At 39.5% G+C, this 14575-nt stretch overlaps 2 protein-coding genes across 10 annotated transcripts in view; both read right to left on the bottom strand.

The window, feature by feature from the left end:
- Positions 1-3784, bottom strand: part of arhgap46b (Rho GTPase activating protein 46b) — a 72859-nt gene extending 69075 nt beyond the window's left edge. Inside the window, exon 1 of the mRNA XM_079587995.1 lies at positions 3536-3784. Coding sequence (XP_079444121.1) covers positions 3536-3549 — 14 coding nt within the window. The 5' untranslated portion in view covers positions 3550-3784. The remainder of the gene's footprint in view (positions 1-3535) is intronic.
- Positions 3785-5225: 1441 nt separating this feature from the next.
- sulf2b (sulfatase 2b) overlaps positions 5226-14575 on the bottom strand; it is a 165273-nt gene continuing 155923 nt past the window's right edge. For 4 of the 9 annotated variants that reach the window (XM_079587986.1, XM_079587988.1, XM_079587989.1 and 1 more), the window contains 3 exons: positions 11529-11671; positions 11082-11205; positions 5226-7516 (listed from right to left, as the gene is read on the bottom strand). In XM_079587986.1, the coding sequence (XP_079444112.1) occupies positions 6915-7516; positions 11082-11205; positions 11529-11671 (869 nt within the window). In that variant the 3' untranslated portion in view covers positions 5226-6914. Of the gene's footprint in view, positions 7517-7980; positions 8035-9229; positions 9264-11081; positions 11206-11528; positions 11672-14575 lie in introns of all 9 variants that reach the window. The other 5 variants (XM_079587992.1, XM_079587994.1, XM_079587993.1 and 2 more) reach the window with 3 other exon arrangements.

The following is a 14575-nucleotide window of genomic DNA, read 5'->3' as shown; positions in this document are numbered from 1 at the left end:
GCTCCTGACATTGAGAAACACACATTTCCAGTTCTCTGGTAAAACCCACAAAGCTCCCACACGTTTAAAGTCTTCTAAAGAAGGACACAGTGGGAAGAGTTTCCCGAACGGGCCAACAGGAAGACTCCGCCGGGAGAGGCAGCTTTGTGTTGTGTTTGAGTGAATGGAGGAGGCCAAGATAATATATATCATCTCACACACAAACCCTACAGTTTACAGCTGAGCCAAGTTTGGATTGAACACACACCCACAAACTCGTTTTCCATCTGATCTGGCCCACATCTATCACAAATGGCCATTTCATTTTCAACAATCTTTCTGCCATTCCATATTAAGTCTTCAAGCAAACACAACTAACATCTGCCCAGAAGATTTACTCCTAAACTTCAACTTCATATAAAATGTGCATATTAATAAATACAGACTGAAGAAGAAAAAGCCAAAAACCTCTTAATGGAGGTCAGAACCAGGGAAACATCTTGATGTTTCCATCAGGGACGAGGAATTCGGTTTGGGTTCCTCAGATGTTTTCCATGCCAAGCCAATTTGTAATTTCATCCGAGGAGATCCAAAAAGCAACTGGTAATTAAGGCTTTACCGCAAACCAATAAGAGCTCCACCATTTCTTTCAAGCAACTGCAAAGTTAGTTAAACGCTATAGCAACATAGAGACGATAGGCTAAGCCTGTTGCCCAACATGCGTTTCATGATGATGATGATGATGATGATGATGGGAAACATCCGTCAGCAGAAAGCAAGATGTGTTAAAGTGGCACGTAACGCAAACCAATGCATACTATCCAATTTAACACAGCAACTCCAATCACATCTCTGATGAACATATGGATTCGATTACATATCTACTTCCAAATCCAAGTTTAAAGAAGTAGTTCACCCTTTCTGACATTAAACGTCAGACACAACTTACATTTGAAAATCATCTGCAACTTTGTGATGAGCAGATTGAAGTTGGCTTAAAGGGATAGTTCACCCGAAAAATTAAAATTCTCTCATAATTTACTCACCCTCAAGCCATCCTATGTGTATATGACTCTCTTCTTTCAGCAAAACCTTGGCGCTTCCGCGTTTGTCAATCCGTCATGCGTTGGGTTAGAGGAAATGGACTTTACCGGAACCGGAAGCCTTTGATTATAGTTTATAAAGTTATAATTATGGATATCTTTCTTGCAAAAACACATCGCTTTGCTCCAGAAGGCCTTAATTAACCACCCTGGAGTTGTATGGATTACTTTTATGAGGGATGGATGCACTTTTTTGGGCTTCATAATCTAAGGTACCATTCACTCATTATAAAGCTTGGAAGAGCCAGAATATTTTTTAATATAACTATAACTTAATATAACTTAAAAAAAGAAAGACATATACACCTAGAATGGCTTGAGGGTGAAATAGGATAATTTTAATTTTTGGGTGAACTATCCCTTTAAGAAGACTTATATCGCACATAAGATGTATGGTCTACTTTTATGTTGCTTATTTGGTCATTTGGGGATTTTTTTGCATTTTAAATGTATGGGATCTCTTTTGTCTATCTCTCAGATATCTCTCAGAATCAGGAAAACTATTTTAGAATGAAATGAGAGAGAAAAATAATTACAGAATTTTTGGCTGAAATAATCCTTTAGTTACCCAATTCATAATTAGCCGATGCCTGGACAACTAAGCGTGCGAGCAATTGGGAATTTGGGACACATGATTAAACTTTCAGTCTCCAGAGTCCAGTCTAATAGTAACCCCATCCATATGGCTTTGTGAATATTTCAATAGTTGAGAAAAGCTGTCAGTGTTTGTCCTGGCTTCAGAGGAGGTCTTCTGAGAACGCAAAGGGATATGGCTTTGCAACATGATTAATAAAACATGTCAAAATCCATCCTATTAACTCCATTAAGGCTGACACCTGGAAGCCGACACTGGACCAGCCCGCAGCAGCCGCGTCGCATCTGTTCATCTATCACCCGCTAGTCAATCCATCATTGGTCTGCACATCTAATATGGATCACAGAGGCTTTTTTGACATTCATGTCTATCAAAACATAGTTCAGGTCTAGGCGATATGACAAATCTATCTTACATCACAATATGAGTCTTAGTTATTATTTTGCGTTTTCTTTCTCAACTGTTTACGTTCACTTAGACATAAGCGACTATGTTTCTGAAGATACTCGCAAAGATGGCCATTTTTCCGCGCAAGTGTGATTATTTGACTATTCAAGGTGGCAAAAATAACTGATTCCAGTTCTCATGTGATGAGCGGCGGCTTTCTGTGCGCGTGTTTCGCTGCTTATTGTGCTTGAACGGTTTGAAACCACTTGTTTTTAAACCACATGGCTTAAAAACGCATTCAAATGATAAGCTTTCGTGACAACGCACTAACCTCCGCCCCTATTCAGGTGTTTACATTTTATCCACATTAAGCATTTAAGTATTTAATCAGACAAACAATGACTTTAAGTGTTAATAGATTGCATTGTGTCATCTGAAGGTAATTTTAAACATTAGAAAATATGACACATGCATAGTAATGTTTTTTAAAAAGGTAACAAGGTTGACATTTTTACAGTTAATTTATCATTATTAGCAACTTGCTCAAGGTCCAGACAGTACAAAGTGTGTATTGTGCTGATAATATGCAATTGAATGCTGATATATCAGTTTAAGAATACTTAAATGCAGTTTTCACAAATTGTATTTAAAATCACGCCCTACTGATAATCAAAATATAAGATATCATAAAATAACAAAAAGCCAATTACATGTCCTTGAAGAATGATGTCAGTGACATTTTTATCATCTATGTAAATCAATTTAATTATGATGATTACAGGTGATACTTAACATGGGGACACACATTGACGTCCTTTTAATACAATATTACGCTCACTACAGTGTAAAAGTATATATTAAAAGCTTATTCCATTAAATTATATCAAAATATTAACATATTCACTAATATTAAGTGCTAGCAAGGAAAAATAAGAAACAGAAACAACAGGTAAAAAGCCACATGGAGAAAGAGAATAAAACGAAACAAAACAAAAATAAATAAATAAATCAAATAGGTTTTTTTTTTTTTGTAAACAAAATGCCCACATTAGGACATACTGTACAAGTTGCTGTCAGTTTTGCATTGGTAAAGTCATTGTTTTCATGTTCATGAGGGACACACAACAAGTATACTTTATGGAATGATGACACTAAGAGCTCTTAAGTTAGTTAATACTGTACATCAATTAAATCACTTTAAAATCGGAGAACAACATCATAATTAGCTTCAAAGTAGCTTTTAGTGAACTTTGCTCATACAATCACTTGTGTGGTAACATCACATCCCGTGAATAACACCTTGTCAATACAGTATCGTCTGATTAAGTTACATCATATTAATGTGCCACAAATTACAATGAACAAACATTGTTTAAATATCAAAGTTATCCACGCCATTCTCTCTCAGCAAACAGGGCTGAACTGCACTGTGCAACATGTATTCACAACTCAGCAAAATGATTCATCTTACCTTCTGTCAGCCATGTTCCTCACATTGTTTGGGCGAATGGGAGTGAAAGCAGTGAGATGTGTCCTCTGGCAGAAACTGAGCAGACTGCACTGAGCCTGTGAAAGTGGATTTCAGGCTTTCTGTCCCGCTGGAGTTTGGGGCAGACATTGGAGTGGGTTATTCCCCCGCCCTCTTCAGTTTGGGCCATGCTCGGGTAACCTGATCTCTACTGCAGCCTGCTGACTGTAGTTTCGTTGAAGCGGAATGATCGCTCACTGTCTGTGGTGCTCAGCGTTTGAGGAGAGGAGAGGCGCCATCTGGTGGAGAGTCGAGGCAGCACAAGCACGTGCTATTAGCACTTATTAGCGATTATGTTAATGTTTTGATATAAAATATATGGAAATAAAAGCTTGTTTTTGGTATTTTTGTATATATAATTGTACATTGTAGCTATATTATATGGTGCTGCTAGTTCAGAATCTCGTACAGTAATGCTGTAATAGTTAATTTTAATTTTATTCCATGTGATATGATAATGATAACAGTGATATAGTAAGTAAGTGGTAAGTAGCCTGTTGTTAATATCGGCGATAATTTGCGAGCATGGCATTGATATTTATTTTTATTAATGAAACAATAAAAAGTCAGCAAACGGAAGTTGAGATAGTCTTATGGTGCGTTCAAGTCCTCCTAGGAAGTTCTTATTTCGTTGGTATGTCGTGTTTACGACGTCAGGTGCGAAAGTCACTTTCATCGGAACAAGATGACGGTTTATAGGCTTCCTACTTTTAATTAACTACACAATAATACAGCAAGTTTTTTTTTTTAACTCTACTTCTAGAAAATTAAAAACAAAGAATGGTGTGTTTTTAATCAATTTAAGATGCCACTGTTGGGCAAATTGTTCAGGCAATAATCTTATTTTGTTGTAAATGAAAAAGCCTGGCAATGCCACTGCTGAATAGCTACTATGTGGTAGGACCATTCCGCCATGTTTCTTTCATGTTCAAATCACTTGAAAGCACAGCTTGAAAGCAGTGCACCATATCCGAGTGAAACGGCTTCTCGAAGAAGAAAAAATGTAAGGCGGGACTGGAATTGATTGGATGGTTGTGGGTTGCTATTGGTGGATCTCATGTGAGTGACAGGTCGCCCCGCCCTCACGCCAGTTAACACGTCATCATCAAGTTATTTTGATTAAAGATTAAGGGCACATTAATTACATAAAAAACATTGTAATGAGCACAGATAAATAATTTACAATAATTATTGCTATATTCCATTAAAAAATAAGAATTGTCAGCATAAATAAAATTTTATGGTGACTTTAAGAAGTTCAATACTTGCATTTTAGACACAATATTGACAGTTACTTCGTCTGCATTTACAAATCAATGAAAATAGATAGATCCAAACGAGGACAATATGATGTGTCACTGAGCATCACACAGTAGTTTCTGAATGATTCAATGTCTTTAAAGTGATTCACTCATAATAACACACAAAATATTGGCAACTACTGGCATAACCTGCAGACAAAGATTAATAATAATGATGATAATAATAAACTTATGCAGTTGTGTATTCTGATGCACTATAATAATGTTAAATATAATTTAAATATCTATCAATCCCTTTGTGTGATGTGATATACCACATGGCAAAAAAAATTGTTGGGTTATGAAAAAAGAAAAGAAAACAGCAACAGAAATCAATTTGGGCATTCAACACTTTATTCACAAAGTAATGAGCACTATCAAATGTTCACTGGTAAACCAAAACAAAAATATAGGTATGATAAATCTATAGAACTGTACAAGACTTTGTTAAAACCATCTCATCTCTTTTAAATTCCTATTTCAAAAACAGCCATTCCTTTGAAAGTGCCAAAGGAACATTTCTCCAAGTTGTCTCCTATCCTCCAGTATCTACACAGTACATCTTTACAATAATTATGGTGGTTTTCAAAACAACCATACACAATCTCAGACAAAACAGCTTTAAGTACAGCCACGAGAGGTGAGGGGTGGATGTCGTACATTGATATGAAATATGTGAACATGAAGTATCCCAGAGCAAGTGGACTGATCAGGGATCAGATTACCCTCTTGAACATTATAATCTCAATCACAATCATCTAAGAACCAAACTGATCTCAAAACAGGGATGAAACACATCGGGAAGGTGGATTAATAATTTAAACAATCTCAGATACATCGCCATAAACAAATGAATGTGTATTAAAGACTTGTTAAACAAAATGCTGCATAAATAATAAAACCTGAAGCTGGAGGGACGTCTGGTTATGTCTGGCGGTCAGTTTCGCTTCAAATGTGTAGTAAAAATATCCTTTAACCATTTACATTGCAAACACACATTAAAATACATACATCCATTTCATATATTTGCTCTGATATTAGTAGCACTGTGTATAGCAAAAAAGTTTAGGAACAAGCTGTTACAAATATGGCGTGGCACAATTTCTTTCTCAGTGTGCTTGGGGGGGGGGGGGGGGGGGGACTATTTTTGTCAAACACATATGATGATCGATACATCAAATGAACCATTTTTCTTTTTTTGCGGTTAGTTGGTTCAACTCATAATGGTGCAATAAGCAGCAAAGAAACTGTGTAAGAAATTTCAACTTGTCAAACTCATTTTAAGCATAAACAAAATAATGCTATAACATACACTGGGAGCAACAAATGAAATCAGAAAGCTTCAATTTATCACACTCGAATTCACTTTTGACTTAGGTACAGCATGTTCGCACACACACACACACACGCACGCACGCACACACACACACACACACACACACACACACACACACACACACACACACACACACACACACACACACACACACACACACACACGCCATTGACCAATCTGAGGTGATGTTCAGTGAAGTTGTAAGGCTGTATAAGACAATGTCCCACGAAGTGAGGAGACTCCAAGCAAGAGAGAAGCAGCCATCAAAGATTGTGGTGTAAAACCGGTTTCAAACTGAATCAAGTATGAACGGACATAACAACTCAATCCCATTCCCAAGTTTTACTGCTTTGAATTTTAACCCCCAACTTTCCCTACTCCCTTCAAGAAAAGGTAAATGAAAAGAAAAAACAGTGAAGAATCTTTCTAAGTTAAAAGATCTGTTCAAAGCCTAGCCTATCTTATGGACAAGTTGGGAAAACATTACAGAGTCTGTAGCTGGAAATGTCGCCGCGCTTCTGAGGCCAGTCGATAACGGAGCGAGTGAACATATGAGAGAAGATAAATGAACTGAAGGACTGTAATGCTGGCATAAACCCTCCTCCTTCACTTCCGTCAAATTTAGAAGTATTTTGCGATGTCTTTCTGGCGAGGGACGGTATGAGCGAGGAATATCACATGAGAGTCAAACCGTTTCCTGCAAAATGTCATTGCAGTCGCAGTGGGTGGAGCTTAACTTTCCTGTCCGTCTCTGAACAAACTCCTCCTCTTCCTCCTCATCGCCGTCCCTCCCTTCTCTCAGTCTGTCCCCTTTCAGTTCTCCAAGAGGAGCGTCCAAGCCCGCATTGTCCATGGGACGTGATGAAGACGAAGAAGAAGAGGGACGTTCCTTTTGGTTCAGCCCCAAAGCATCCCTCAAGACCTCAGCACCAGCTTCCTTCAGTAAAAGCGCGGGGGTGGCCAGAGTGGTCAGGTAGATGGCTGAAGCGGATTGGCTGGAGGACACCAGGGCGTGGCCTCTCCCAGTGTGTTTGTCCTCGGGACGGGGCGGAGAGTACGGCTGGTTGTCGTTGCTGAGGAGCGTGAACATGTGCTCCACGGAGCGGCTGAAATGAGCCCAGTCCTCGAGGCTGAGGGTGAAGTTGAGTTTGAGATCGTAGGCGTGCTCATCAAGTCTGTACAAAGGTTCAAGTTCGGACCAGTTCGACTCGCCGGGAAACAGGTCGGTGTCTTCCGGGACGTCCTCGTTCCATGAGTTATCCTTCCCATCCTTCCCAAATCTGCCCTCTGTGGGGGAACATCACACACACAAGCACGGCCACAACAATTAAACATTTGCATCAAGCGACAAAACGAATTAAGGCACTGATTAAAAGTGGATGCATCAAAATGGAGATGGATGCTTGTGATTTCATGTTAAATGAAGAAACAAAAAAAACAACAACGAAAAACCCTGGAAAGGATGGTGAAGGCAGGAAGAACGTAAATGTTTCAGGCGAGATGAGGTGAAGATGATGGGGCATGTGGAGGGAATCTTCCCCCGTGCTTAAAAACAAGACTGTTTTTGAACAGTTTCCATGCCTCTACAAACTAAATCAAGCTATCATGCAGGCCAGGCAGAACGTAATGCATTCAAGAGAAAGGAAATTAAAGAGAGAGAGAGAGAGCGAGAGAACGGTGATTCAGACAAAGTAGTGGCTTGGTGGCATTGTACCCTATGGACGAGAAGCAGAATTATTGTCCAAACTCACAGCGATTTGGAGACAGGCTTCCTCACTTTAGGCCATTTCCGGCGCTGAAACTGCCTAATGCGACAAGCAACGATAAGACAAACTGTTACCCCGCCCCCAAAACTCAAGCATGTGACAGAGACAGAGCCAATCAGAGAACTCAGAGGCTTTCACATACACACAACAAAACCCAAGGCTGAATACATGCAAGGCACAGTATAGGGCTAGAGAGAGGGAGACATAACAAGAGAGACAAAGACAGAGAGAGAGAGAGAGTACAGAATCTGAAGGAGAAGACATCTGATATGTCAAGGAAGTAAACTTAGCTTTTATATAGTATTAGCATATACAGTAGTCTCTCCAGTAAAAGACATTTTAGACAGCTTTACAGCTCAATCAACACAATTTTGTAGAGAAGAATTAATATCTTAAAAAAATTCAAATTGCCCATTTTTGTTTTAAACTCCTAGACTTCCATTGCAAGTGCAAGTGCATTACTGAATACAATCAGTTTTTTTTACAAACTGAAGAATAAGTTAAAGCTACACTGTGTAGGATTTTCTCCCATCTAGCGGTGAATTTGTATATGACTACCAAGTGAATATTACTTTCTAGCCCCTCCCATCCCGAGGGCGTTTTAACTCCTACGCTGGCCGTATTTTTCCAAATCTGCCGGCAGTCGCGAGTAATCTCCCCCTCGCATTCGTCACGGTGACACTGAGTGTAAAAACGCGAAAGGCGAAGCTTAAATTTCCAGGTATGTCCCTCTTTGGCTACTGTATTTTCAAGATGGAGGCACAACATGGCTTCCGCCATTCGAGCGACTCACCCGTATGTATTATAAATGGCAGATTCTACGCTTACGAGAATACTTGATTAATTGGTAGAAGTAATTATACATTAATGAGTACATATCATTTTGAAAGAACAAAGTGTTTTTTGCTAAGAATCAATTAAAAAAATTACACAGTGTAGCTTTAAGATTGTTTTCTACAGTGGAGCTTTTAACAGCAAACTGACATCAAATCAGTTCAAGTTTCTCCGTCTTCCTTTGTGACAGAGAGGTCTTCTCCTTGATTTCACATTGAGGAGTGAATTCCTGTGATGCCTTAAGGTGTGTGTGTGTGTGCATCAGACTACTTCAACATTCACGTTTAAGCTTCAAGCTGTCTACAACAGAACTGCAGAAGTGGATTAGTATCTTCATCCAAAATAATCTCACAGTAGCCTTCTAGTCTAGAATGGGGTTAAATTCATTTGGCAGGGATACCTGTATTCATCATAGCTGCTTCTCTCTTTACCCCCTGAAGAAGAGACAATATCATTAGTTAGAGAGTGTAAAAACAATGTGATGTACAACCCCATCATGTTTAAGATCCTCAGGAAAGCATCACTGGGCTTCTGTCCAAGGGTCATGTGGAAGGTCGCAGTGCCAAAATAAGATCTTTCGTTGTTATGAATAAAGTCGCAAAGGTCGGGCAAAGCGAGCTTGAATAAATGAGCCGGATAAAAGTCTTTTTTGGATAATAATTCATCTGCAGACTCAATATAGCCTGGTTGACACCAGACCTTTCTCAGTTGTAACTGAGAGTGGGTCTGGGGAAGGTTTATTCACAGTCCATTTCCAAAGGGACGTCAACAACGGACGTCGCTCAAATGCCTCTGGGCGCGCGATTGGATAGATCTAAAAACCAATCAGAGCGGTCTCATCGTGTAAAGCCCGCCTCAGTGTTTGTGATTGGTGCCTCGATTTGGAAAAATTGGAAATGGGCTTGAATGGGCTCTTGGCCAGACGGACTTTCAAGTTCATCAGGGTTTTCCCAGGCTAGGCTCAATAATGCAGATGCGGAGAATTATTTGTTCATTTTGAGCTATTCTGATCCCTTTCAGAAGATTTGTATACATAAAATACACAACTGACTTTTTATCTGTTCAGTAAAACAGCGGTTCTCAAACAGGTCTGTTAAAAAAAAAAAACAGGACAGCAGGAATAAACGATACTAAATGTAAATAATACAATTCAACTAACAATATAATTGTGCAGCGTTAGCAATAGATAAAGAGATTTATCAACTTTTAAAAGGAAGAAAAAGCAATGCTGATGTCAAAGGTCAAGTGTCCAAGAATAATCTACAAATTCATCTGTCATCATACCCGAATTACGCAGATGCAAACGTGGACAGTTTGCATAACGCAAAAGTTTGGGGTCGATGAGATTTTGTTTTTAAAATAAATGTATTGGCTGCTGAAAATTCAACTTAGCGTCACGGGAATAAATTACATTTTAAAAATAGAAAATAATTATTAATATTATATTAATATTATATAATAATATAAAAAAATTTTTTACTCTGTATTTGTTTAAATAAATACAGCCTTGTTGAGCATAAGACTTCTTTCAAAAGTGTTAAAAAAATCGTACTGAATGCAAACTTTTAAACGAATAATAATAAAAAAATAAATGTATTTCCTGTCCTGTCAGAAAAGAAGTTATATGCTAATATAAATCGCATTTGTCTACAAACTCTTGCATTTTAATGTGACCTTTCGACATATTTAATCCGATCGCAAGCACCGGCGAGTTTTAACGTGACACGAGCTGTCCTTGAGTTCATTTCGAATGAATCGATAAGTGAATCAATAAATGTGCCTCTTCAGCTTTTATCACTGGAATGATCACTTCTGCTGAAAACGAATTTCAAGTTTTGAGAGCAGGGACTACTAAAGACATGGTAACATCCTCAGACAGCATGCTGTGGCACATCATGTTTACCCTTCAGGACAGCAGCTCAGGAGTGATGGGACGACTTTCTGTTTGCATATATAAACAAGGAGAAAACAGGAAGCAAGGCAGGGCCAGGGATCAGGTGAGGATGATGAAGATGAAGATGTGGTATTCCATATCACCCGTTGCCTTGTGTGTGTGTGTGTGTGTGTGTGTGTGTGTGTGTGTGTGTGTGTGTGTGTGTGTGTGTGTGTGTGTGTGTGTGTGTGTGTGTGTGTGTGTGTGTGTGTGCATCAGTCACACGTATCAGTCAGTGTGTTGCAACCTCTGGGCCGGAACCTCTGTCATTGCATAAGTAAAAGTGTGTGTGTGTGTTATATGAGTGTGTGTGACTCACCCATGTCGAGGCTGCGTGTGCGAGGGTTACACTGCTTGTGTCCCTTACAGCCTCTGAGCTCCATGAGCTGCACATGCAGTTGATTGAGAACATACCGGTCCAGTGTGTTCACCGCATTCACCAACTACACACACATACAGAGAGAGATGCACCATGACAGCAATTAATAATTTCTGATAACTTTTTTGAATAAATATTTTTCCAATATAAAATTATAGTACCTCAAAATTTAACTTCCATAACAATTTCAAGATTTGGTGTAATTTTCATCACACTGAAATTAGGTTACATATATATACACACACTGTTTATATATAGTGTATAATGCACTGATGAATTGTGTAAAATAAATTATACATAATTGCATGTAATAGTTTGACTGAGTAATAGTCAATAGTAAAACCGGTCCATGGTGATTTCATGTTGTCTTCATATATGACCACTGACCTGATACGGATCTGTGTTGATGTCAAAGTACTCCAGAAATCCAGTGGCAAATTCACAGAACAGGAAGTTGTGCGTCTCATTAATGGTCCTCATGCACCAGTAGGTGTTGTTATTGGCACTAGTGCACGCACAAAACGGCCCCACTGAAAACAAAAAGACACAATAGAGAGGGACATATAAATCCAGTCATAACTTACAGACAGTAAGTGTCCATCCAGCTATTTTATGAGAATTTTGGGATATTAGATTTAAAAAAAATGCTGGATGGAAATGCCAAGATGTGCACAAATTCAATTGAGGAGTATAGTTTTTTTTATCCGATAAGAAAACATGAGCACAAACTGAAATGGAAACATATTTATTGAATAAATTGCTTGATGCACAGAAGGGAGCGGTTTGCCAGTGCTGGTTGTCATGTGTGTGTGTGAGTGTGTGATTGTGTGTGTGTGTGTGTGTGTGTGTGTGTGTATTACGTGTCCAGAAGGGAGCGGTCTGCCAGTGCTGGTTGTCGTGTGTGAAGTGTGTGTGTGTGTGTGTGAGTGAGTGTGTGAGTGTGTGTGTGTGTGTGTGTGATTGTGTGTGTGTGTGTGTGTGTGTGTCTTACGTGTCTAGAAGGGAGCAGTCTGCCAGTGCTGGTTGTCGTGTGTGAAGTGTGTGTGTGTGTGTGTGTGTGTGTGTCTTACGTGTCCAGAAGGGAGCGGTCTGCCAGTGCTGGTTGTCGTGTGTGTGTGTGTGTGTGTGTGTGTCTTACGTGTCCTTAAGGGAGCGGTCTGCCAGTGCTGGTTGTCGTGTGTGTGTGTGAGTGTGTGTGTGTGTGTGTGTGTGTCTTACGTGTCCAGAAGGGAACAGTCTGCCAGTGCTGGTTGTCGTGTGTGTGTGTGTGTGTGTGTTTGTGTGTGTGTGTGTGTGTCTTACGTGTCCAGAAGGGAACAGTCTGCCAGTGCTAGTTGTCGTGTGTGTGTGTGTGTGTGTCTTACATGTCCAGAAGGGAGCGGTCTGCCAGTGCTGGTTGTCGTGTGTGTGTGTGTGTGTGTCTTACGTGTCCAGAAGGGAGCGGTCTGCAATGTAATGGTTGTCGTGTGTGTGTGTGTGTGTGTGTGTGTGTGTGTGTCTTACGTGTCCAGAAGGGAGCGGTCTGCCAGTGCTGGTTGTCGTGTGTGTGTGTGAAGTGTGTGTGTGTGTGTGTGTGTCTTACGTGTCCAGAAGGGAGCGGTCTGCCAGTGCTGGTTGTCGTGTGTGTGTGTGAAGTGTGTGTGTGTGTGTCTTACGTGTCCAGAAGGGAGCGGTCTGCCAGTGCTGGTTGTCGTGTGTGTGTGTGAAGTGTGTGTGTGCGTGTGTGTGTCTTACGTGTCCAGAAGGGAGCGGTCTGCCAGTGCTGGTTGTCGTGTGTGTGTGTGTGTGTGTGTCTTACGTGTCCTTAAGGGAGCGGTCTGCCAGTGCTGGTTTATGGCGCTCCAAATGTGTCATTCGCCGACGAGACTGACAAGCACGACAGATAACACACGTGAATACGTGCGTGTACGTCTCCATTGGTTTTATATGGAGACGTACACGGAAAAATCACGTCACGTAGACACGTCAATAACGTGTACCTGTTGATCTATACAGACGTCACGGCGGCGTCAGGTTAGAAGTTAACGAGTGGAGAACGTCTGCACGTCTGCACGTCTGCCCGTCTGCACGTCTGCCCGTCTGCCCGTCTGCCCGTCTGCACGTCTGCACGTCTGCACGTCTGCACGTCTGCACGTCTGCACGTCTGCACGTCTGCTATACGATCTAATAATGTATTAGTTTACAAATGTTCATTGACTTGGAGCTAGGCTCTGCATTGGTTTTAGCCTGAAATTGATATTAACTGTGAACTTATTCCCCTGAATGTACTTTTGCAGTTTTTCTCAGTCACTTTGGTACATTTTTGAATCATCCTTAAGATTTTTAAACCAGTAAATGCATTTAAAAAAATAATTCATACTAGCAGCACCACACAATGGAAGTAAGCCTGTTCCAAAACCTGCTCAAAATCCCTAGTTCATCTCTCAAAAGTCAGTATTTATGTGAATGAACATACTAGTGCCATCAGAATGAATAGTCCTTGTGTCATTGTTCACAAACAAGATAATCAAAATGCTTCGTCATGTTGTCAATAATAAAGTGTTCAGTATTTTCAGATTTAAACTATGGCTACGATTTATATTTATATTCTTTAAATCACAATACATATACATTCATATACATACAGTATATATCCTGATGACATCGCTAGGCTATTATGGAGGGTATCACTGGTTGTTCCCTCATCATAGGTCACACAATCACTATTCAATTAAAATGTATAAAGTTTATTAAATGGCAAAACAGAGAGAACACAAATATTTAAGAGAGATAGAGAGGGAGGCTTATATCCAGGGCTTCCAATGCAATGCACTTGTGCAAAACGAAAACGCTTGTATTTTTAAAGCGCAAAGTTAAACAACAAAATCTTAATTTGAACTATGGCTACACCAAATGGTGCGCAAAAAAATACATATAGACGAATTTTTGTTTATGACTTATTCCCCCTTTATTAAACATTTAAAATATTCACAAATTAATATGGATTTTTACTTTTTTTCTAGGACAAAATTAGAACCTGGAAATTATATTTTTCCCGATAATAAATGTGTCTGAAAAAATAACGAGGTATTTTAATTGTTTATTTATAAACTATTGTTTTCTAAATCAGTGTCGGCTAAAAACATATCTCCATCTCCGCTGTTAAGCAGATGCGCCTTTAGAGAGAAATGCTCCTTTCATACGCATTACATAATCAGAAGGTATTAGCTTTCGATTCGAATCGAATGTGTTCGTTTTAAAGTGGACATTTCAAGCTTTAGCTGCATAGGCTTTATTTAGTTTCAGTTCTCGCGCTCCAGTTCACGGAGATCATGAAAGCGCGCCTGATTGTTTTATTTTATTTGACAAAAGCACAACGCTTTCTTGTTATTGTGAGTTTACACAAATAAAAGTAGTTACGAATAATGTATTATTATTTTCTGTATGACCAGAAA

Source organism: Phoxinus phoxinus, assembly GCF_949152265.1.
Source record: "Phoxinus phoxinus genome assembly, chromosome: 18".
Classification (NCBI taxonomy): Eukaryota; Metazoa; Chordata; class Actinopteri; order Cypriniformes; family Leuciscidae; genus Phoxinus; species Phoxinus phoxinus.
This window is presented reverse-complemented; position numbering and strand designations above follow the sequence as displayed.